The 22,340-nt window shown below is 46.6% G+C and overlaps 1 protein-coding gene across 2 annotated transcripts in view; it reads right to left on the bottom strand.

Annotated features, from left to right (window-relative positions):
- Positions 1-22,340, bottom strand: part of MALT1 (MALT1 paracaspase) — a 68,152-nt gene that overhangs the window by 6,135 nt on the left and 39,677 nt on the right. For both annotated transcript variants that reach the window (XM_083155262.1, XM_083155263.1), the window contains 7 exons: positions 18,343-18,369; positions 14,695-14,718; positions 11,125-11,328; positions 7,845-8,022; positions 6,487-6,561; positions 3,135-3,262; positions 1,910-2,059 (listed from right to left, as the gene is read on the bottom strand). In XM_083155262.1, the coding sequence (XP_083011388.1) occupies positions 1,910-2,059; positions 3,135-3,262; positions 6,487-6,561; positions 7,845-8,022; positions 11,125-11,328; positions 14,695-14,718; positions 18,343-18,369 (786 nt within the window). The remainder of the gene's footprint in view (positions 1-1,909; positions 2,060-3,134; positions 3,263-6,486; positions 6,562-7,844; positions 8,023-11,124; positions 11,329-14,694; positions 14,719-18,342; positions 18,370-22,340) is intronic.

Below are 22,340 nucleotides of genomic sequence, written 5' to 3'. Positions count from 1 at the left end.
AGCGTGGCGAGTGGCGGCGGTATGCGTCCTCCGACCTTTTCAGACCCCCACTATCCACGTCGGCGTGGAGTTGATTTTATATAGTGTGCCGAGCGCAGCGAGCCTGAAGCGTGGCGAGCGCAGCGAGACCCGCAAGGGGATGCGGAATACATGTAAAGTAATACGCGTCCCCGCGCGGGGCTTGCTGCGTTCGCCACGCTTCGGGCTCGGTGGCTCGCCACACTATATAAAATCAACTCCACGCCGACGTGGATAGTGGGGGTATGAGAAGTTCAGAGGACGCGTACCGCCGCCGCTCGCCACGCTTCGAGTTGGCTTTCATAGTGGGGGTGCATTTAACATTGTAAGCCCCCATTAGGGTGCTTATACAACTAAAAATCATATAGGGGCTTATACAATTTTAAAATCGCATCAGGTGTATGGCATGCGATGCGATTATATGTCGTACGACTTAATATCGTGGGCGCCATGCTAGGAAACAAGTACCAAATGCTGGGATTGTTTGGGAAAATGCAGGCTTGCCCGAGGGGTAAAGGTGAGGGTGCGTGAAAAGCTGGATATGCCTTTTTCCATCACACCGCAGATTAAGGACAGGGGTACGCTGAGCCTGCGATGACTTGTGAGCCTGTTCCGATGGGTTTTGGACATATTCACTTGGCCTAAGAGTAGATAGGCGGCTTAACTGATTAAGTCTCGGACACCACTATGGCAAAACGAGATAAAGAGGTTGCAGCAACGTGTTACTGACAATCGACCCAATAGAAAAGGGACCGCTAGTGTGGCATAAGTATACCATTGTGATGCTTACGCTGCATCATTCAATTAGGTGTATTGAACGCCCCTGACGGTGAGCTATGATGGCGAGTAGTGCCGCCAGAGTATTCAACTCCCTCCCCTTCACTCGCCGTCTCCACCTTGCTTCATTCAAGGTGGAAACGGCGAGTCTAGCCATTAAAACAGCGGGCTCACCACAAAATGAAGCGGACCCGCTGTATTTATGGCAAACCTCGCCATTTAAAGGGATCCTCACCGTCCTCTCATGGCGAGGATTTCTCCCTTACGTTGAATACTGCGAGAGACGGCAAGGGAGATCGACGGCACGGATGGATTGCTTTCAGCAAGTAAAGGCCATCCTCACCGTACAAACCCCCTCGCATTTAATACCGCAAAATGTTTGTCAGTCTCCTAATTCTTGCCGTTCTATTCTGTCCAACAGACGGTTCCCACTCATCTACTGCGGTTACTGTAGATCTGGGAGGCTTTTGCGGCAAACATGAGTATCCTCATTGCCTTGTGCATGGTTTTATGCTGCTTTGTACCTTAATTGATTACCAAAATCGCTGAGCCCTCACTGACAAGCAGGTAACTTGTAAAGACCAAGGGTGAAATTTTAATAGGATGAGAGAGTCAGAAAGTGACAGATTTGGTAAGAAATCTCAAGTGCCAATCATTTACACTTCAAAAATCACACTGGTAAATGATTGCCGCTTTAAAAAAACTGTATGTTTCTTACCAAATCTGTCACTTTCTGACTCTCTCATCCTATTACATTTCCCCCTAGTTTCTCTTGGACAGTACAGAGTTACCATGGAACACATTCTGAAGAGTGGAGATGTTCCCCATAGCAACTTCTCCCCTATCTACTACTCCACTCTTTAGAAGGTTTGATACATTTCACCTTATCCACTAGAAACTCAGGGGCAGATTTATTAAGCTTGGTGAAGTGATAAAGTGTCTGGTTTTTATCACCGTCCAATCAGTTCCTTCCTGTCATTTTTCAAACCAAGCCTGTAACTTCACAGGTAGGAGCTGATTGGCCGGTGATAAAAACAAGACAGTTTATCACTTCATAAATCTGCCCCATAGTCTATAAGAACAAGGAGACATTGATACAGGTTGGATAACTTACCGTTTGCCTTGGCCCACTGTAGGTTCCGTGCCAAGGACTCCTGAGAGCAGGCCGTCTGCTGTATGGGGTCCGTCAGTGCCCTTCTTGCTGATAGGCTGCTGCGAATCTCCAAAGCCTGCATCCCTTGTGTGAGCAGGCATTGTCCCATGTCTGAGGACAACGGAATGGCGTCATTATGGGTGTTTTCAATTAACCAGGGTTCTTCATATGTTAGCACATATGGAGGGGGGGTAATTCAGATGTGCTCGCTATGCTGCGCAAATTTGCTGCCTAGCGGGCAGGTAAATGCTGCCCGAGTCCCACCGCCCTGCGTGCGGCCCGAATACCCGCACTTCCATACATGCGGATGTGTGCGCTTAAACATCCAATCGCATGCGGCATAATTATTTGATGGTCGCCCATCATGAAATGATTTTTCCTCTGGTCATTCTGAAATGTAAGCCAGGACTAACATTTCGAATTGGGGGAGGTCCCGGAGGTCATGTGATGTCACCCACCCGCCCCCGAGCAGGCAGGAGCATGCTTGCGTACTGATGGGCAGGCCCAGTGTTTCTATGGGCACGCCCTCCGTTTTTGTGGGCACGCCCATAAAAAGCTGGGCGGACCTGTCGGAACGCCCCCAGCCTGTCACTCAGGCAGCAAGTGCCCAGGTGAATTAAAATTTTACCGAAGGCGCTCGCTGCGGGATTTGCACCTGCCTGGACCCCCTACCATCAGGGAATTCTGGTTTCAAGCGGGCAGGGAAGAACAACATACAGCCAATCAAATTATCCAAATGTTCACAGCAGCACAGTGTATTTCAGGAGATGAGTGAGCTGACCTCGTAATAGGTGGCGGACTGTCCGCTGGGGCGATAATGTGCTAAAGGTGCCCATCATGACCAAATGCCTGCCAGCAGATTGCAGCTTTTACAGTTAGGCCCCCATAATCCGATAAATGCAGGTGGGGATGGGCAGTAAATGGGGTCCAGCAATGGCCATACCTAGATGTGTATGTCATCAGTGCCTAGAACATTCAGATCTGCTCACCCCCATCTCCAGAATATATGTACTAAGCCTTGTAGTGCTAAATTGTTGAGAGATAAAGTAACAACCAAACAGCTCCTGTAATTTTTCAAACACAACCTGTAAATTTGCCGCTAGGAGCTGATTGGCCAGTACTTTATCGCTCTCCACCCTATTCCATTCAGACGTCGGCGTGAGATAACCGTTACAATATTTCCCACCTTCTGCCACCTGATCCAGCAGAACGGTGATCTTCTTGTCCTCCAATAAGCGCTTTTTCAAAAACTTCACAAAAATACCGTTGGCTAGATCTGAATGTTGAATTTCAAAAGCTTCCGCACCTTGGCACCTAGAGAAATGAACATAGAAATAAGGGCATGGTGAAATCAAATTGTTACAAAGAAAGATGATCCTGCGCAGGTGGAATATTTAAACACTGGCAGACATTGGCTGATAGTTCTGTCAATGTATCCCTGGCGGAGAATGAGGCCAGTGAATACACTGAATATTTCCAGGCAGTGTAATGGTGCGTAATTTGTAAATGAAGTCGTCTATGCGTCAATTTTGGTTCTTGTGGGCGAGTTCTAGGTCCCGACATTGAAGCCCAGAAGTTCTGTGTCATTCTGAACCGTGCATATGGGTAAGGGAACCCTGTTTCTGACGGGTCTCTGGCCCCCAGCAAGGGGCTAGCGCAGGTGCCCATACTACACCTTACGGATACACTCATAAGCACAACATAGTAAATTAGGTTTATGTGGCTTCCCGTAATTACTGCCACTTGGCGTCTGACTCACTGAGAATTGAATGAGCCCCAGTAAGTTTAGATAAACATTCTTTTTTATTATTATAATAACCTAAATCAGAAATAGCATTAGTGGAGGTTTTATGTGAAAGACGCCAAATGACTTCTAAGCGGCACAAAATTAAGGTGCAAAAATAACAAAAAATATTTTTAAGAAAAATACTTAAAACGGCAAAAACTTGTACAGTATTTCCCCTATTCTGCAGAATCGCAAACGAAGTGACTTGGACCTTATCCAATCTGCAGAAAACGCGCCTTCGCTATTACTTAGAACTCTGATGCTTACTGCAAGTAGATGACAATATATAAAGACCGAAGTGTGATCGGTGACACATTCACACATACCCATGGGTGTTCTCACGGACATGATGGATTATTGCCAATTTATAATCAGTTCTGGCTGCTCTACATAAATAATGGTTACATATAAAAACTGCAAGCTCAACGTCAACAGAGTTGCATCGGACCTCTCAGCTCGACCCTGCCAGGCATTTCCCACTGCTTGGCCTATTGAGGCTAGAGAGGACATCTGCATATATGTAAAAACAGACACTCCTCCATAATAAATAGGAGATAATTAAGGCCCTTATTCTTGTTCACTCGCAAAGGCAAATTCCTTCTCAAATGGACAAAACCATGTGCACTGCAGAGGGGGCAGATGTAACTTTTGTGCAGAGAGATTTAGATTTGGGTGATTTTTTTTTTTTTATGTGCAGGGAAAATACTGGCTGCTTTATATTTACACTGCAATGTATACCTCACTTTAAAGTAAAACCCCACCCAAATCTAACTCTCTCTACACATGTTACATCAGCCCCCCCTCAATGCAATGCTTGAGAAGGAAATTGCCTTTGCAAGTTATCCAGAATAATGGCCAATGTTCTTGGTGCCAAGTCTAACTAATGTAGAGAGAATATACAGTTATGTTTCAGATGCAAATGGCCCTTTGAAACAACTTGAAGTCATGTTTTTTTCCCTGTGAGGCACAATGTTTTTCATGTGGGGACATTTCCTGCTAGTTAAAGTAAAATCTGCATTGTCTCTGTGTGGGGACAATGTGTCCCCCCCCCCCCCCCTGTGGGAGACACTGCAGGCCAATGTGTTTAAACCACACAGGAAAAAACCCAACACACATTGAACTCCCACAAGAAAAAAATCTAATGTGTTTTTTTTTTTTCTGGGGGAAGAACAATGTGTTTTTTTTTTTTTTCCTGAGGGGGGCAATGTGTCTGGGGTAATGTGTTTGGGTTTTTTCATGTAGGGGACAAAGTCATTGGTCCTCACATGGAAGAAAAACAAAACATCTCAATGTGTTAATTACTGCGAGGGGCAACGTGTATGTATTTATTTCCTGTATCATTTTGGTTGGACAATCCTCATACTCCTTGTCACGGTTCTACATCCCCTTTTTGGTACATCAGGGCTAATGTTTTGGATGCATGCAAATGTGCCTACTTGGTAGAGCATGAACACTTTTCAACATTTACATTAGATCATCAACTCCAAAAGTCTGGCTGCCCCTATAGTATACATTGCATTCTAGATGTCTTCACAGGGAAATAAGTAAAATATATATATTTTTTATTATTTATTTTAGTCTCTGTGAGGATCTCACAGCATCGTTGGCACTCAAAGGTTAAAATATCTGTCCCTTTAGTATATACACTGTATATTCTTGAAAGTATGTCTGCCATTTTCATTACCAGTTGAACAACTTTTTAATTATAACAGAGTGTGAGCAATGAAATTAACTAATTCTATTAGTTATTACAATACTTACATACAATACTATAATATTTAAATACAAAATAGCACCATAAATAGAAATGAGAAGTGAATAATTACAATCTACTGCATCAATTCTTGAGAAGTGGGGAGGTGGAGAAGTTGCCCATAACCAATCAGATACTAGCTAGAATTATCAAGTACATTATATAAAATGAAAGGCAGGAGCTGATTGGTTGCTATGTATTTCTGCACATTAGAAGGTCTGATTCTCCCAGTATCAAATCATTTTAACTTTCTTGCGATGTTGCAAAGCTGAAAGGTCCAGCGGCTGAATATCAGAGACTAGAGTTCAGGTGAATCAAAACCAAAGTCCCACGGTTACTATTACAGGGTTGCCTACTTTTAAAGTCCCCTTTCTGGGAGACTGTCAGCAGCACTTTGGGGGGCGGGGCCTGATGTAGACTTCATCAAGCCCCACCCACAGGATGGCAAATCCTGCAATTCACGGGTCTTCGAGGAGGGGACAGGGCTAAATGACGCGATTTGCATGTTTAGCTCCGCCCCCTCCCCCCCAAAAAACCTACGAATCTCGGGAAATTAAGGCTGCCGCAGGGCAGATGGGGAGGGAGGCTAAGAGATAGAGCTACTGTTGGCGACCACAAACTCAGCTGGGACAGATATATAACCATACTGGGCATGATTTTCTGATGACATACTGCAGTAATGATCTATAACCTGTTATTCTGTTGTTCACTGAGGGACAGATGTATCAAGCATCAAAAAGTGATCAAATGGAGAGTGATAAACAACCAGCCAATCAGCTCCTACCTGCCGTGTTACAGGCTGGGTTTGAAAAATGACAGGTAGGAGCTGATTGGCTGGTTGCTTATCACTCTCCATCTTATCACTTTTTGAAGCTTGATACATCAGGCCCTGTTACTGGTACAGTATATTTGCGATAACAATGAAAATAATTCAGAAGAGACCGCACGACTTCATCGAGTCACACGCCTGGGAAATCTGACACACAAAGCATAACTTACGTGGCGTAGCCAAACACAATGTTCGCTGTCACCTGCAGGTTCTCTGGAATCAGGATGGTATTATCATACTGGTTCCTGCAATGACACACGTTATATGATGACTACAGACAGAGGGGCACATTTACTATTGGACGGCATATACAATGCAATCTGGACGAATATGGGAACATGGTCCTTGTTACAGAGGACACATCCAATGAGCATGCGCAAATCACCAGGAAATACCTGCAGTGTCCATTTTCCCAGTGATTTCTGCTGGCGTCAGGCCAATGGAGAGGTCAGTATGATTTAAATCAGGCATGTCCAACATAGGCCCTCCAGATGTTATGAAACTACACATCCCAGCATGCTTTGCAATAGTTTTAGCATTCTCTAATAGCAAAACTGTGGCAAAGCATGCTGGGATGTGTAGTTTCACAACATTTGGAGGGCCAACGTTGGACATGCCTGATTTAAAGGGTGCAGGGTGTGCGGGACACCAGAAGATCTGAAGGAATAATTCAGGATAGCAGTAATATGCACGGTTGGTTTAATGGTCAGCATTACTGCGTCACAGCGCTGAGGTCAAGGGTTCCATTCCCACCATGACCCTAACTGTGCGCAGTTTGTATATTCTCCCCGTACTTGCGTGAGTTTCCTCAGGGTACTCCGGTTTCCTCCCACAATCCAAAAAATATACTGGTAGGCTAATTGGCTCCCAATAAAATTAACCCTAGAATGTCTGTGTGTGCGTGTACATGTGGTAGAGAATATAGATTGTAAGATCCACTGGGGCAGGGACTGATGTGAATGTTCAAATGTTCTCTGTAAAGCGCTGCGGAACATGTGTGCGCTATATAAGAAACGGATAATAGATAATAAATGAAATAAATGTAAGAAACGTGATTTATATTAGCTCCAGCAGATTTGACATGCGCTTTACATTTGGGAAAGAACAGTAATAAACAAGGCTGTGTAATCATAAAGAGATAGAGAGGTAAAAGGGCCCTGCTCGCAGAAAGTGCCTTTAGTCTAGTGGGGTTCAGCTACAAAGGGAATCCCATCTATTGTGGAACTACAAGTCCCAGCATACTCTGTCAGAGGTTGGTATGCTGTGTTATATGCCTGCATTACAGCTGAATGGCCCTCTGGTTGGCTAATATTTACTATCATATACTATATGCAAAGGAAAGCATTTTTCCAATAGTTCTACCGCCCATTGCTGGCGTTATTATTATTACCAAGTGAATCCTTAACAGTCTTTTAACAATAATGAATTTTCCACTGTGTGGACAGATGTCACTTTTCGTCTCATGTACTCGTGCGGTAATGGCCGCGCTCGCTATGCGCTGATAGCTGCGCTGTGTGGCGGTCATTACCTTTTGCGGCACATGTCCAGCAGGAACACATTGAGGCCGGTCTCCTTCTCCTGCATGAGTTTTAGGATACTCTGGACGCACAAGCAGTTGGAGGATCGGTACGGCTTCGGAGCATCAATCGGAACCATAAAACTATTCCCGAAGTTCTCATACCCATGGCCGGCGTAGTAGAGCAGCCCTGAGTGTAAGGATGGGGGCACCATTATATACAGGTGCATGTTGTTATTACAGAATAATAAGAAGGAACAGGATAAGAAATCTTAATAAGGGTCTGAGATGTGCGCTGTACCGATGTTTTCACAGGTGAGCGATTATCTGTAAACTGCGCGTGCGCCAAGGTACATTACCGCAGTCGCACGCTACAACCGATGTATTATCGGAAGACTCCCTACGCTTTAAGGAACCATAGCGAAGCTGCCCGCTATGAGGATTCATTTGCAGAGTTACAGTACTACCGCAAAGGAACCGTTTGGTGGAGGTAACGGGGAGAGGCAGCAAAAACGTAAGCGTGTCCTGACCATTTTCGTGACTATCTGGCCGATTAAGACCTGCTTGGTGAGCAGCGAATTCGGCCCCGTTTTCACTGGTGGGGGAGCGCTCATGCGCACAACCCCAAAGCAAATGCCTTTGGCGAGTTTTAAACTCGCCGAGGCGTTTGCAAAATGATGGACAGGCAGGGGGCGGCCGCTGGGGTCCGCCCAGCGTTTTGTGGGCGTGCCCATGGAAACATATTGTGACAGAGATCACATACACTGGAGGAAAACAAGCGGTTTCTAGCAGGCAGACAGCAGACAGGCTTGACAGTTTGGCGATTCACAGGCTTCACAATGTGGGTACAACAGTCCTGAGATCACTAGCATATTCCCCACACCCCAAGCCTATTTTCCAGCCACTAACTGGCATTGGGAACCCTGACCCTCTGCTCTGAACAGACATTTAACAGGAAACCACAGGTGTTGGTAATCATCCAAACCGTGATTCACATGAGATCTTAAGCTGGCCATACATCAGAAAGATCGATCTTAAGATCGATTGCACTCATGATTGTGTACAATTTCCCTTGAAATCCCCGGCAGTCCTTGGTGGTTTTTGGACACACAATCTACACACAATCCATCATACAATCAGTCATACAATCCATCTGCTGCATGATTTTGTACACAAGATGTGCACACAATCTGCATACAATCCATCATACAATCAGTCATACAATCCATCTTATGATTGATTGTATGATTGTGTACACAAGATGTGCACACAATCTGCATACAATCCATCTTACAATCAATTGAGATTGTATGATTGGGTACAATATCTTTCTGATGTATGGCCAGCTTTAGGAAAACCTGGACAGGATCTAATCAGTCTTAAGGTGCCCATACACGTTCCGATCCTGCCGCTGCGATGTGTGCTATGAGATGCAACTCATCGCACAGTACAAAAAGTATGTGCTGCACATACTTTTTGTACTGTCTTTATCTCATCGCATTGCATGCACAACGCATGCACAAGGCATGCAATGCAATGCGATGCTATTTAAGCTCAAAACACATGGCAGGATCGGAACGTGTATGGGCACCTTTACTGCTGCTCTAAATCATGATTCTGTTGTTCCCACTTTAACTTCGTATGGGTCTATGCTGTCCCTGCCAAAATATATACAAAATATGTGCACAAGAACAGGATAGGTACTGCATGTCAAGCAGTTCGCTTATATTTATATACAAATGCTGGAGACGCCATTGTTGTAATGTGCGGCCACTGATGTCACGCGTGTGAGACACAGGTGCTTCGCAACACAACACGGCAGTGGCAAGTTCTGTGGGTTGAACCCTAGTCTGGCCTAGCAATTCCACAGGGACTAATATTATTATTTTAACTCCACTAAATGCAATAACCGAACAGATTTCCATATAGATCTCCTGCAGACGGACCTGCCGGAGAATTCGCGTATTTGTGAATAGATCTTTCATGGAACAAGCAGGTTGCGTTGTGGGGGAGATTTTTCAAGGGGGGGGAGAGGGAAAGGGAAAGAGAGGAGAGAGTGAGAGAGGGAGAGACACACACAACCAGGAGCTGATTGGTTAGAACTTTATCTTTCCCCACTCCGAGAAAGAAACACATCCACAGTGTATACAGGAATCTATAAAGCGACAACAAAGCAGTTCTGTATAATGCTGCAAAAAGGGAAGAAGAGGTTTTTATATCTACATATCTTGCAAAACAAAACCACAGGAAATGAGGGTGGGTAGGATTTTAAGTGTCAGGCATGACAAAAATGGCCACAATGCACAACAGTGTATATACAGTAATATACATAACTGTATACCTTCCTGTCTGGGGTATAAAGTACCTCTCTGTACCTGTGTATCTTGCGCTAAACAAAAACCGATGTATTTTCAACTCTAAACATGCGGATGGATTGTTTGAAGTAGGAATATCCATTTCCAGATATTGTAAACTCTAAGGGGGTAATTCAGTCCCGATCGCACGGCCGCTTGAATGAAATCCTGCGGATTAATGTGATCGCTGTGCGAAAATGTTCTCAAACCATTGGTAAGCCGCTAACTTGGGTACAAGTTTATCACAGGCTCAGAGCAGCCAGAGACAGACTCAGTGACTGCGATGAAAGCAGGCATATCCGGCCTGTTGCTGACGTCAAGCACCCTCCCCTAAAACTCTTGAACACGCCTACATTTTCTGGGCACTCCTGTGAAATGGCCAATTACTACCCGGAGACGCCTACTTCCTGTCAATCACTATGCAAATGGGCAGCGATCAAAAAGTAGCATTCTTTCACTGCAGGACATGTATACTACGGACCATACGCACGTGCAGTCTATTGATAAATCGGTCAATGCGGAAATTCCTATCGGCGCGATCAGGTATAAAACTGGGCCCTAAATCCACAATTCATGCTGGAGCAGTAAATGTTGCGGTTTGCATACGATTACTGCTACAAGGGGACTATGACGTATTAACCCTATATGTGCCTGTGCCGCACAACAGCAAATGCCTAATACAGAACCAGCATATAAAGGAGATCCAGGTCAGATAAATGACAATGGACATTTATGGTGCGTGTCTTTTCTAATCACCCCGTTACCTCCCCCCAAACACTCACTGTTCCTCATTTGGTGAATAAATCTTCTGTGTGTCGGCAATCCCAAATCATTTACTGCCAAAGAGCAGTGCGGCTGTGGCGCAAAAAACACACACGATCCACTGCGCCATCTTCCCAAAAGTATATATAACAATAACTAAATCGATCACGTCTTACCATACACGCCTTTGTCCAGTAGGAGTAAGAATTCGTTCACCGTGTTCCTCATCTCCACCTCGGTGAGGTCCAGCTGTGACACGACCTTAAAGTCGAGCTGCCGCAGTAAGTTGGTGAGTTCGTACACGTCCACCATCGGTGCCTTCAGCTGGGAGTGATTCTTGTAGGACATGTTCCCCATCAATAGTGCGACTTTGTCTGTAGCTGTAATGAGACAGGATTTGTGGCACACTCATGGGTGTCAGGGTGAGCAAAATATATAAACCAGCAAAATTATCACTAAGGTGCCCATACACAGGTCCGATTTGGCCTTTTTTAAAATCTGATTGTGATGGATCGGGCCGATATATCGGATGAAAACTGGCCAAATCTAACCTGTTTAACATCCGACCCGATGCGTGTTCCCATGCGCGTCGGATTGGATCCTGTGCAGCACGCTTTTTTAGCACCCGCGATGTATAGCATCCGATGAGAGTTGTAGGTGTGTGCCAGCGGTGCAGCACCACTGGCAAACACCAATAGTCTCCAGAGCGGGGAAGCGCCGGGCAGGAGAGGTGCTCTCCTTGCTCTGCATCCTCCGCCGCTGCTGTCTGTCCCGTCAGTCTGAAAGGAAGCAGCGGTGGCCGCTCGATCTGCCTCCAAGACCCCCCCAAATCCATCCTTTGCCATTGGCAGCCGGAGTAGTTTTTAAAAAAAAATCGGTTTAAAAAAAAAAAAAACATGAAAAACATGTCGACCTTTTTCACGTGTTGACCGTCGACCAATAGTAGTCGACCTATTGACTGTCGACCTAGACACCGTCAACCGAATTACATCTAGGTCAATAGGTAGACACTGACAAAAAGTCGACATGAGTCCATGTCCACACCTGAGCACGTGTTTTGGGCCAGAAGTTCTTGGCACAGTTTACAAGTCCTAATCTACGAGTCCACGTAGAAGTTAAAGTATGAAAAGTCGTCCGTCCGTCCCCCCCCCCAAAAAAAAAAAAAAATTGACACTTTTTCATGTAAACCATTGCTATGTCAACATTTTGTTTGTGTTGACCTTTGTCAATGTTGACCCATTGGTGTCCTTAAATATATAAACTAACATCATTAGAGCAGCTTTATAATATGCAGATGATAATTAGTTCAGTTTTATCGCATAGTACAGACAGCAAAAGTACAAAAAGCAAGTGTGTCCCACCCACCCCCCCTATTATAGTTCTAGCTCCGCCCCCTGATCACAATATAGAACGAGGGCCGCATAGGCTCAAGTGCATTTAAGAGCCTGGGAATTTGTAGGTGACTAATAAAGTTGTTGAAGAAGCAAGGTGCTGTGGGAAAAATCCCAGGCAGCAGGGTCATGGGACCTTGGGCCAATCAGGTAGCTTTGGGGAGGCAGCTTGAGGAGGGGTATATAAGGGATTGCTTGAGGGGTAGCACTTCCTTGGAGTCCAGATCCCCACCCTCCCTTCCCTCTCTTCTTTCCACTTTTGTGCTACCTTGCCTACGGGCTGTCCAAACAATTTATTAGCAAATTTTAATACTTAAAAGGCGCTCTCGACCAGCAGTCGGGTGAGGTGTCAGGCGGTCACCGTACGGTATGGCCCCCCTTTGCCAGGACGGTGGGCGAGTCCCCCAATTGGGCGGGGACAGTGGACACTTCCTGGAAGTGTCCGCGCCATACCTAGAAGGGGCGGTAAGTCGTCACGGTGCAGGCTGTACCTCACGTAAGGGGTGTTTTGTTAGATTGGAGCGTCGTAGTCGCTACCATTGGCATACACCTCTGACTGGTGCTGGTCTCAAGTGCTTTTCTTGGACATCCCTTTTATAGACAAATAGGGGTCATACCACCTCAATAAATAATTGTGACCAGTTTAAACTTATGCCATGGTTGTCCGAGTCGTTATTTTTATATAAGGTGTCCTGTGTGATTTATTTCTAGGCACTTAAGTTTAAGTTAAGGTACAGTATGTTACTACTGCCATCCTTGCTGGCGGGTCGCCAGAACGTACGCGCTGGCGACCCGCCAGCAGCCACGCCAGCGAGGAGACTGAGACGCGCTAGCGTCTCACGCGCACGCGCGTCTCAGTCTCCGTCGCTAGCGCGACGGAAACCCTGTCCGTCTCCCGCCTCAGGGAGACGGACAGGGTTAGGGGGGGTTAGGGGGGGGGGGGGTGCGGGCAGGCGGCGGGGACCCCGGGTTACCGCCGGCAAGCCGGCGGGGACCCGGGGAAACGGATGGAAGCGCCGTCGGAAGGGGACGCGCGCGCCTCTCGTGCGCGCGCGTCCCCTTCTCACCATCGCCATGGCGCTGGCGGGGGATGGCGGCTGGCGACGCCAGCGCCATCCCCTGCCAAGATGGGAGAAGACCCATCTGTATAGGCCAACCAACATAATTCCTTCGGCGCCTTAAGAGTTTTATTTACTAAACAATAGACCAACAGGCAGCAAAATGTACCACACGGTATTTAGTGCAGTTATATAACGAGTTTATTACATCTGCGTAATGTAAGAGGCAAATCAGCTTTATAAATAGAATAATGATCCAGCCCATGACTCAGACTGTAGCAGACCGACATAGGAAATCTACGAGGCAGTGACTGAGACGTGGGGCGCCTCATTCTCTGACTGCCAGGAGTGACTCACAGCATCTGCGTCACGCACAACAGGACGCGGTTATTACAGGTGAACAATGGCATCAATTAATTTTATCGGCCCATGTTCTGGTTATGCTGCCATAACAAAAAAAGCATCATTTGAAATTAAAATCTGTGGCTATGGAGTTTTGTAAATAGGTACAAACATCTGCTTTTACGGCAAGCCTATGTGGCGATTAAGTAGCTAGGAGTTGATTGGCTGGTAGTTTATCACTCTCCATTGTATCACTTTTTGAAGCTTAGTACATCTGGCCCTAAATCTGTTATTGACTGCATAATATAGCTTGAAGTATTTTTCCATAAGGGCTAATGTTGCATGTACAGTGTAAGTACAGTGACTGCAATGTAGAAAGTAATGGCCCCCATCCACTAGGGCAATATGACATTGCTGCGTCGGATCGCATAAAAAGTGACACATCGCATGTCATTTACCTGCGATTGTGATGTGAGGCACATTCCTGTGCGCCTCGCATCGCTGATCCTACGTGCTGCCATGAATATGTGTCGCAGCCTGTAGCCCCTGCTAGGATCGCATACGATGCAAGGACCACATACAATGTATCGTAAGCGATACCTCGCCCTAGTGGACGGGGGCCTTAAGAGTCAGATCCTGATATATTTATAGGGACAAAATCCAGGGAAACACAAGCCCTCCCCAATCTGCAAACTCACGCCCACATTGCACGCACACACCTATGACGGAAGTAATCAGTAAAATGTTGCATGCTAAAATTCTCAGACCCGATCCTTTTATTTTGTCAGTAATGGCGTATTGAGGATTACCCGAGGCATTAAGAGAATGGGGAACTGGATTCTCCCCTCATGTACGGGCCCCGTAGATTATGGTTATGGTAAATGAAAACATTGATTTAGGTTTATATAATAAAGGTGAAAAAGCCTTTAATTTTGGATAATCTGGTCATGCTTACCAAACAGCGGCTCATTTGTGGGTACTGCAAGACATCAGAAAGGAAAATAAATTATTAAGAAATCCTTTTCACGTATAAGCAAATAACTTCACACATTTCAAAAAATCCTAATTTTTTTTTAATTAGTGAATCTTCATTAGCAGTTTTCATAGATATTTAGAATTCAGGAATGACAGAATTGATGAGCAACCGTAATCCCGCCCCCCACCCAGATATCAGAAGGAAATGGAGTGATGCGCGGGAATCCCTGTGCAGGAGAGAGGCTCACCCTATCGGCAGCTGGCTAATTAGGCTGCAGCTGATGTTAGGATGTTGGTCTTGACGCACAGCGCACACTGGGCCTGATTCTGGTTCACTTGCAAAAGCAAATTCTCCCTCTAATGGACAAAACACGTGCACTGCAGATTTGGGTGGGGTTTGTACTTCAAACTAATATCCACAGTATATTGCAGTGTAAAATTAAAGCAGCCAGTATTTACTCTACACAGAAACAAAATTACCCCCAAATCTAACTCTCTCTGCACATGTCACGTCTGCCCCACCTGCAGTGCAGCATGGTTTTGTCCATTAGAGAGTGAACTTGCTTTTGCAAGTGTACCAGGATTCGCCTCGTCATGTGTTGAGACCACTGATGGGTATGTACTGCTGATGTAATTTGCACTGCAGTGTATTAACCCCTTCAGTGGTGGGTTTATTTTTAGGCTGCGCTCCCCACTGGGCGAGTTTTTTCTGGGGAGCGCTCCCCAAAAAAATTCCCCTCACCACTACAACCCCCGGGTCCGGGCAGCGCGCTGAACTCTCCGTCAGCCACTGCCCGGCCCTGCCCCCGGCTCTGTGCGGTGTGACATTACAAGGTCACGCCACACACATCCGGGGGAGGGAGGCAGTTCCGGGCAGCAGGAGCAGGGCAGCAGCTGTAGCTGAGTGCGGCGCTGATCTCAGCTGCGCTGTCCGGCAAGATGGAGCGCAGGCAGTGGCACTCCAAAGAATATTCCGGGTTTGCCAGTCTGCGCATTAGATGGCTACCAGGAACCTGACAAAACACTGTGGCTAATTGAGTCGCACAGCCATAGCAGCCAGTACATTCCAACTTCCTATGGGGTCCCTTTATTTTTAGGGATATCGCTGTGTGTAGTTATCTCAACGCTGCACTCCATATAATGGAGCAGCCAGTTGAACACTTTTTAAACTGGACAACAGAAAGTTCCCTGCAGTGTATAAAGCTGCCTAGTGGTGGCGCCGGCCCTGCACTGCTGCAGTGTATAAAGCTGCCTAGTGGCGGCGCCGGCCCTGCACTGCTGCAGTGTATAAAGCTGCCTAGTGGTGGCGCCGGCCCTGCACTGCTGCAGTGTATAAAGCTGCATAGTGGTGGCGCCGGCCCTGCACTGCTGCAGTGTATAAAACTGCCTAGTGGTGGCGCCGGCCCTGCACTGCTGCAGTGTATAAAGCTGCCTAGTGGTGGCGCCGGCCCTGCACTGCTGCAGTGTATAAAGCTGCCTAGTGGTGGCGCCGGCCCTGCACTGCTGCAGTGTATAAAGCTGCCTAGTGGCGGCGCCGGCCCTGCACTGCTGCAGTGTATAAAGCTGCCTAGTGGTGGCGCCGGCCCTGTACTGCTGCAGTGTATAAAGCGGCCTAGTGGTGGCGCTGGCCCTGCACTGCTGCAGTGTATAAAGCTGCATAGTGGTGGCACCGGCCCTGCACTGCTGCAGTGTATAAAACTGCCTAGTGGTGGCGCCGGCCCTGCACTGCTGCAGTGTATAAAGCTGCCTAGTGGTGGCGCCGGCCCTGCACTGCTGCAGTGTATAAAGCTGCCTAGTTGTGGCGCCGGCCCTGCACTGCTGCAGTGTATAAAGCTGCCTAGTGGTGGCGCCGGCCCTGCACTGCTGCAGTGTATAAAGCTGCCTAGTGGTGGCGCCGGCCCTGCACTGCTGCAGTGTATAAAGCTGCCTAGTGGCGGCGCCGGCCCTGCACTGCTGCAGTGTATAAAGCTGCCTAGTGGCGGAGCCGGCCCTGCACTGCTGCAGTGTATAAAGCTGCCTAGTGGCGGCGCCGGCCCTGCACTGCTGCAGTGTATAAAGCTGCCTAGTGGCGGAGCCGGCCCTGCACTGCTGCAGTGTATAAAGCTGCCTAGTGGTGGCGCCGGCCCTGCACTGCTGCAGTGTATAAAGCTGCCTAGTGGTGGCGCCAGCCCTGCACTGCTGCAGTGTATAAAGCTGTACATTTTAAACTCTGTGCTCAAGACTCACTAGCATTCCAGGTTTCAAAGGATATCAATGCTTAAGCACAGATGGTTAAATGAAAATTATAGCTACTAATTCACTAAGTCATCTATGCTCAAGAATGGTTATCCTTAAAACCTGGATAGTTAGAATGTGTCTTCAGTAGAGAATTTGGAAATCACTGGTATAGAGGACCCGAGGATGCTTTCTATATTTTACAGTATATAATTAATATACTTTTGTTCTCTAGAATGTATATAGGACAATGTGCTCTGTACTGTGTATCAGTCACTAGTGGTCTCTGTATTATAGATCAGTCACTAGAATTATCTTTGTATAGTATATAGGTTACTAAGATCCTCTCTGTTTTTATATAAATACAGAGAACTAGAATGTTCTCTGTATGGTATGTATAAGTCACTAACCCTCTCCCTGTATTTATATCGGTCACCAGAATGATCCCTGTATAGTATATCAGTTAAAAGTATGCTCTCTGTACTTATATAATTCACTAGAATGATCTCTGTATGGTATAACATTCACTAAGATGCTCCCTGTATTTAAATCATTCACTAGAATGCTCTCTGTATTGTGTCACTGGAATACTCAAGTCCATTGTATAGTACGTATATCAATCACTAGAATGATCTCTGCCTTGTGTCTCTAGAATACTTTATTGTATTATTCACTAGAATGTACTGTGTTGTCACTAGAATACTGTAGTCTATTGTATAGTATATCAGTCACTAAAATGCTCTCTGTATTGTGTCGCTGGAATACTCAAGTCCATTGTATAGTAAGTATATCAGTCACTAGACTGATCTCTGTATTGTGTCACTAGAATACTTAAGTCTATTGTATAGTACATTAGTGACTAGAATGCTCCCTGCATTTTAAATGCACCATCAAAACACCTTAATCGAGATTTTATTTACATTTCTCATATACCTTAAATATTTTCATGTCAGAAGATAATACCCCTTTCACACCGCACTTGTTAAACGGTATGTTGCCGATTTTTTCCCATTTCAAAACCTTTAAAGCTGCAGTGGGAAAGCGCCAGAGTTCATTTACCGGTTAAAGATAATCAGTATTTCTAAACGTTTAAAAAGCAGAGTCCTACACGTTTCAGAGCCGTTTTTTATGCATTGAGAATGGCTCTGAAACGGTATTTAGTAAAATCAACAGATTACAGACCTGTGATAGGCTGGCCCTTGCATTCTGCCTTGAAACATGTTCAGGGGATTAAACGGGTTGACTGATGTGAATGGTATTTAAACGGTAATCTACTGCAATGTGAAGGCTCAGAACCGTTTTAAATACCGTTTCAAAATACCGGTTTTTAAAACGTTTAGGCAGTGTGAAAGCGGTATTAATGTCAGGCTGAAGGCCATCGGAAAATAAAACGGTTTCAATATTTAGAACTTACCATTAATGATTAAGTCACTCAATTCATCTAAAACAAAAGAAAACAAAAAAGATATAATGTAATCAAGTGCCTTGTGTTTAGCATGATATAATATAATCCATTGCGCTGCTTAAGGAGTCCGAACCCTGGTCTTAAATTAACAGTTTGATATACGGTACCTGTCAACAGTCCTGAATTCAGGTCATGCTTACAGGGTTGGATGGACTTAAGTGTTCCACCCGCATGTGGGTTATGTCCTACCAGAATTTGCAGATGGTAAATAACGGCCCTTATTCAGATCTGATCGCAGTACCAATTTTTTTCTCAAAATGGGCAAAACCATGTGCACTGCAGGTGGGGCAGATGTAACTTAAGCAGAGAGAGTTAGATTTGTGTGAGCTATTTTGTTTCTGTGCAGGGTAAATACCGGCTGCATTATTTTTACTCTGCTATTTAGATTTCATTTTCAACACACCCCACCCAAATGTAACTCTCTGCACGTTACATCTGCCCCACCTGCAGTGCACATGGTTTTGTCCATTTTGAGAGCAAATTTGTACTGCGATCAGATCTGAATAAGGGCCAATGTGTGGTGGTAATATGAGAAAAGTGACCAGAATGTGCTTAATGTTAAAGTGTTGGTGCACATATCATAACGCGTTGTCCAAAGTGTTATCAAAGAGTGATTTTCTTGATGTCACTCATCACGAAAAATAAATGGTGCTCCAGCCAATCAGTTCCTGTTTTGTGTTTGCAAAATGACAGGTAGGAGCTGATTGGCTGCAGCAGCATTATCTTTCACAACAACAATATCACTTGTTGATAAATGTGCCTCCTAGACTGTTATACTCAGCACAACAAGCACCGACGTGAAGAACTATGGGTTCTCCATACAGCTCTGCATTACGTGATTGGCACTACGGAAATAAATAGGAATAATACAGTCTGGCAGATCAGGGTGCGGCAGCATGAATCAGGACATGTCCTAATATGTACAAATTCTGCCACGGGGACGTTGTACGCTTACATCATATCACTAATGCTACAAAAATACGTGTTCACTGATCTGTATGTATGATGCTGGCTTGGGTATGGGTCATAGGGCCGACAAAAGGAAGTATCGACATGCATTAGGTCGACACTGGGTTAGGTCAACAGGGTCATTATGTTGACAAAAGCATTAGGATTGACAGGGTCATTAGGTTGAGACAAGCATTAGGTCGACATGGGAGTTTTCACTTTTTTTTATCCGAATGTCAATACAGTCGACATGGACACTGTAACGTGGCACTGCTGCATTCGCCATGCTTCGGGCACACTATTTATTCTCCCACCACGCCTTAGTGGATGGTAGGGCATGAAATACCGCCTGTTGGCACGTCGGCTCAAAAAATAAATTGATAAACCTTTTGACCTTTGACCTTTTGACTGTTGACCTTCCCCATGTCAACCTAATGCATGTGTCAATCTAATGACCATGTCGACCTAATGCATTTTGACCTTCCTCTTGTCGACCTAGTAAATGTATACAGCTGGCTTATATGCATTAAGAGCATGAAAGTACAGTAGGGAGGCCAATCCCGGGATTTGGGATTAAAAACCGGTCAATCCCAGGATTGGCCTCCTGATACTGGTAACTGTAGAAGCAGTCCTTTGGCGGTGGAGTGGGCAGGCAAAGGCAGCAGAGCAAGTGGGCAGGCGGGCGGAGGCAGCAGACAGAGCAGGCAGAGACAGCAGGAGTGGGGGACACTCAGCGTAAAGAGGGCAGGTGTAGGCCGGCAGATGTGGCAGTGGGAATGACCAGTGGGTGGCTGTGCGCCTAAGCCGAGCGCTGCCCGGCATGAAGGGATGGAATGCGCATACGTATTTTTCAATCTGAAAATTTTTAATTCTGGACAAAAATGCTTAAATCCCCAGGGTCCCACCAATTCCGGGATTGGCATCCCTACGGTAGAGGGAGGGGAACCTCTCAAACATAAAAATTTGCACTAAAACCAAAATAACCAATCACCTGCCTCTATTATCAGTGGCAAACGCAGGATTTTCAGAAGGGGGTTTCCAGAGGGGCGGAGCAAAGCACGGAGATGGACACTAATGCTGCTTTCCCACTGCCTACACGGGTAATGACCCGTTTTTTTTAAACGGGTCTTTAAACGGGTAAGAGCCATAAAGACTCTTTCCCACTGCAGCTTTTAAACGGTAAATTACCGTTTAAAAGCTGTTTTGTCACATTCCCACTTACCCGTTTAAAAACCCGTTTAAGCAGTGTAAAGATAGGGGGGGGGGGGGAGAATTTAAAAAAAAAAAACGGCGTGGGGTCCCCCCCACTGCCGTAACCAGCACCAGGCTGAAAGAGCCGGGGCTGGTTCCCAAAATACGGGGGACAAAATGACTAGGGGTCCCCCGTATTTTAAGAACCAGCCCCAGGCACAACCAGCCGGCAGGGTAATGCCACAGCCGGGGGACACTTATGATATAAGTTCCCGCGGCCAAAGCATTAACCCTACCGACCAGTCAGCCTGGCCAGGGGCCCTGGGGGAGTGGGGACCCCCCCCAATAAAGGGGTCCCCCCCCTCCAGGACTTACCTGACCAGGCTGAAGCCTGGTGCTGTCCTCGATGCCCCTGGGCGGTGGGCATCGAGCTGATGGTATGGTGTAAAAAATAGAATAAAAACCATTGTCTTTTACTGGTGAACTATGAGTCCCAGCAAGCCTCCCCCGCAAGCTGGGACTTGGAGAACCACAAGTCCCAGCCTGCGGGGCATTAAAGGGCCCGCTGGGTCTTGTAGTTCCACAGTAAAAGAAAGAGTTAAATAAACACACTGACACACGTGAAAAATAAAAGTTTAATACATACATAACACATACATACTGATACTTACCTATCTTGAGCCCGTAGGTAGCCCTGGTCCTGATGTCCTGGTCCGTGTCGGCGTCTGTATCCATGTCGGCATCCCTGTCGGCGACGGCGTCGGCGGTCCGGAGTCCGAAGAAATCCATTTGGGAAGCTGTGGAAGGAAACCATACTCACCTGTCCCAGCGCGACGTAGTCCAGGTAAGGTCTTTGCAAAAAAAACAAACCGACACCCGAACCAAGCGAACAGGCAGAGAGCCGCACGGTGTGTTTACATCGTGCGGCTCCGCCCCCGAATGCCGCTATTGGCCGCCTTGCGGCCTAGCGGCTCCTGATTGGCCGCTAGGCCGCAAGGCGGCCAATAGCGGCATTCGGGGGCGGAGCCGCAGCATTCGGGGGCGGAGCCGCACGATGTAAACACACCGTGCGGCTCTCTGCCTGTTCGCTTGGTTCGGGTGTCGGTTTGTTTTTTTTGCAAAGACCTTACCTGGACTACGTCGCGCTGGGACAGGTGAGTATGGTTTCCTTCCACAGCTTCCCAAATGGATTTCTTCAGGACTCCGGACCGCCGACGCCGACAGGGATGCCGACATGGATACAGACGCCGACACGGACCAGGACATCAGGACCAGGGCTACCTACGGGCTCAAGATAGGTAAGTATCAGTATGTATGTGTTATGTATGTATTAAACTTTTATTTTTCACGTGTGTCAGTGTGTTTATTTAACTCTTTATTTTACTGTGGAACTACAAGACCCAGCGGGCCCTTTAATGCCCCGCAGGCTGGGACTTGTGGTTCTCCAAGTCCCAGCTTGCGGGGGAGGCTTGCTGGGACTCATAGTTCACCAGTAAAAGACAATGGTTTTTATTCTATTTTTTACACCATACCATCAGCTCGATGCCCACCGCCCAGGGGCATCGAGGACAGCACCAGGCTTCAGCCTGGTCAGGTAAGTCCTGGAGGGGGGGGACCCCTTTATTAGGGGGGTCCCCACTCCCCCAGGGCCCCTGGCCAGGCTGACTGGTCGGTAGGGTTAATGCTTTGGCCGCGGGAACTTATATCATAAGTGTCCCCCGGCTGTGGCATTACCCTGCCGGCTGGTTGTGCCTGGGGCTGGTTCTTAAAATACGGGGGACCCCTAGTCATTTTGTCCCCCGTATTTT

The sequence above is a fragment of the Crinia signifera genome, chromosome 1, assembly GCF_055691185.1.
Source record: "Crinia signifera chromosome 1, ASM5569118v1, whole genome shotgun sequence".
NCBI lineage: Eukaryota > Metazoa > Chordata > Amphibia > Anura > Myobatrachidae > Crinia > Crinia signifera.
Note: the sequence above shows the minus strand (reverse complement) of the source record. Positions and strands in the feature narration are given on the sequence as shown.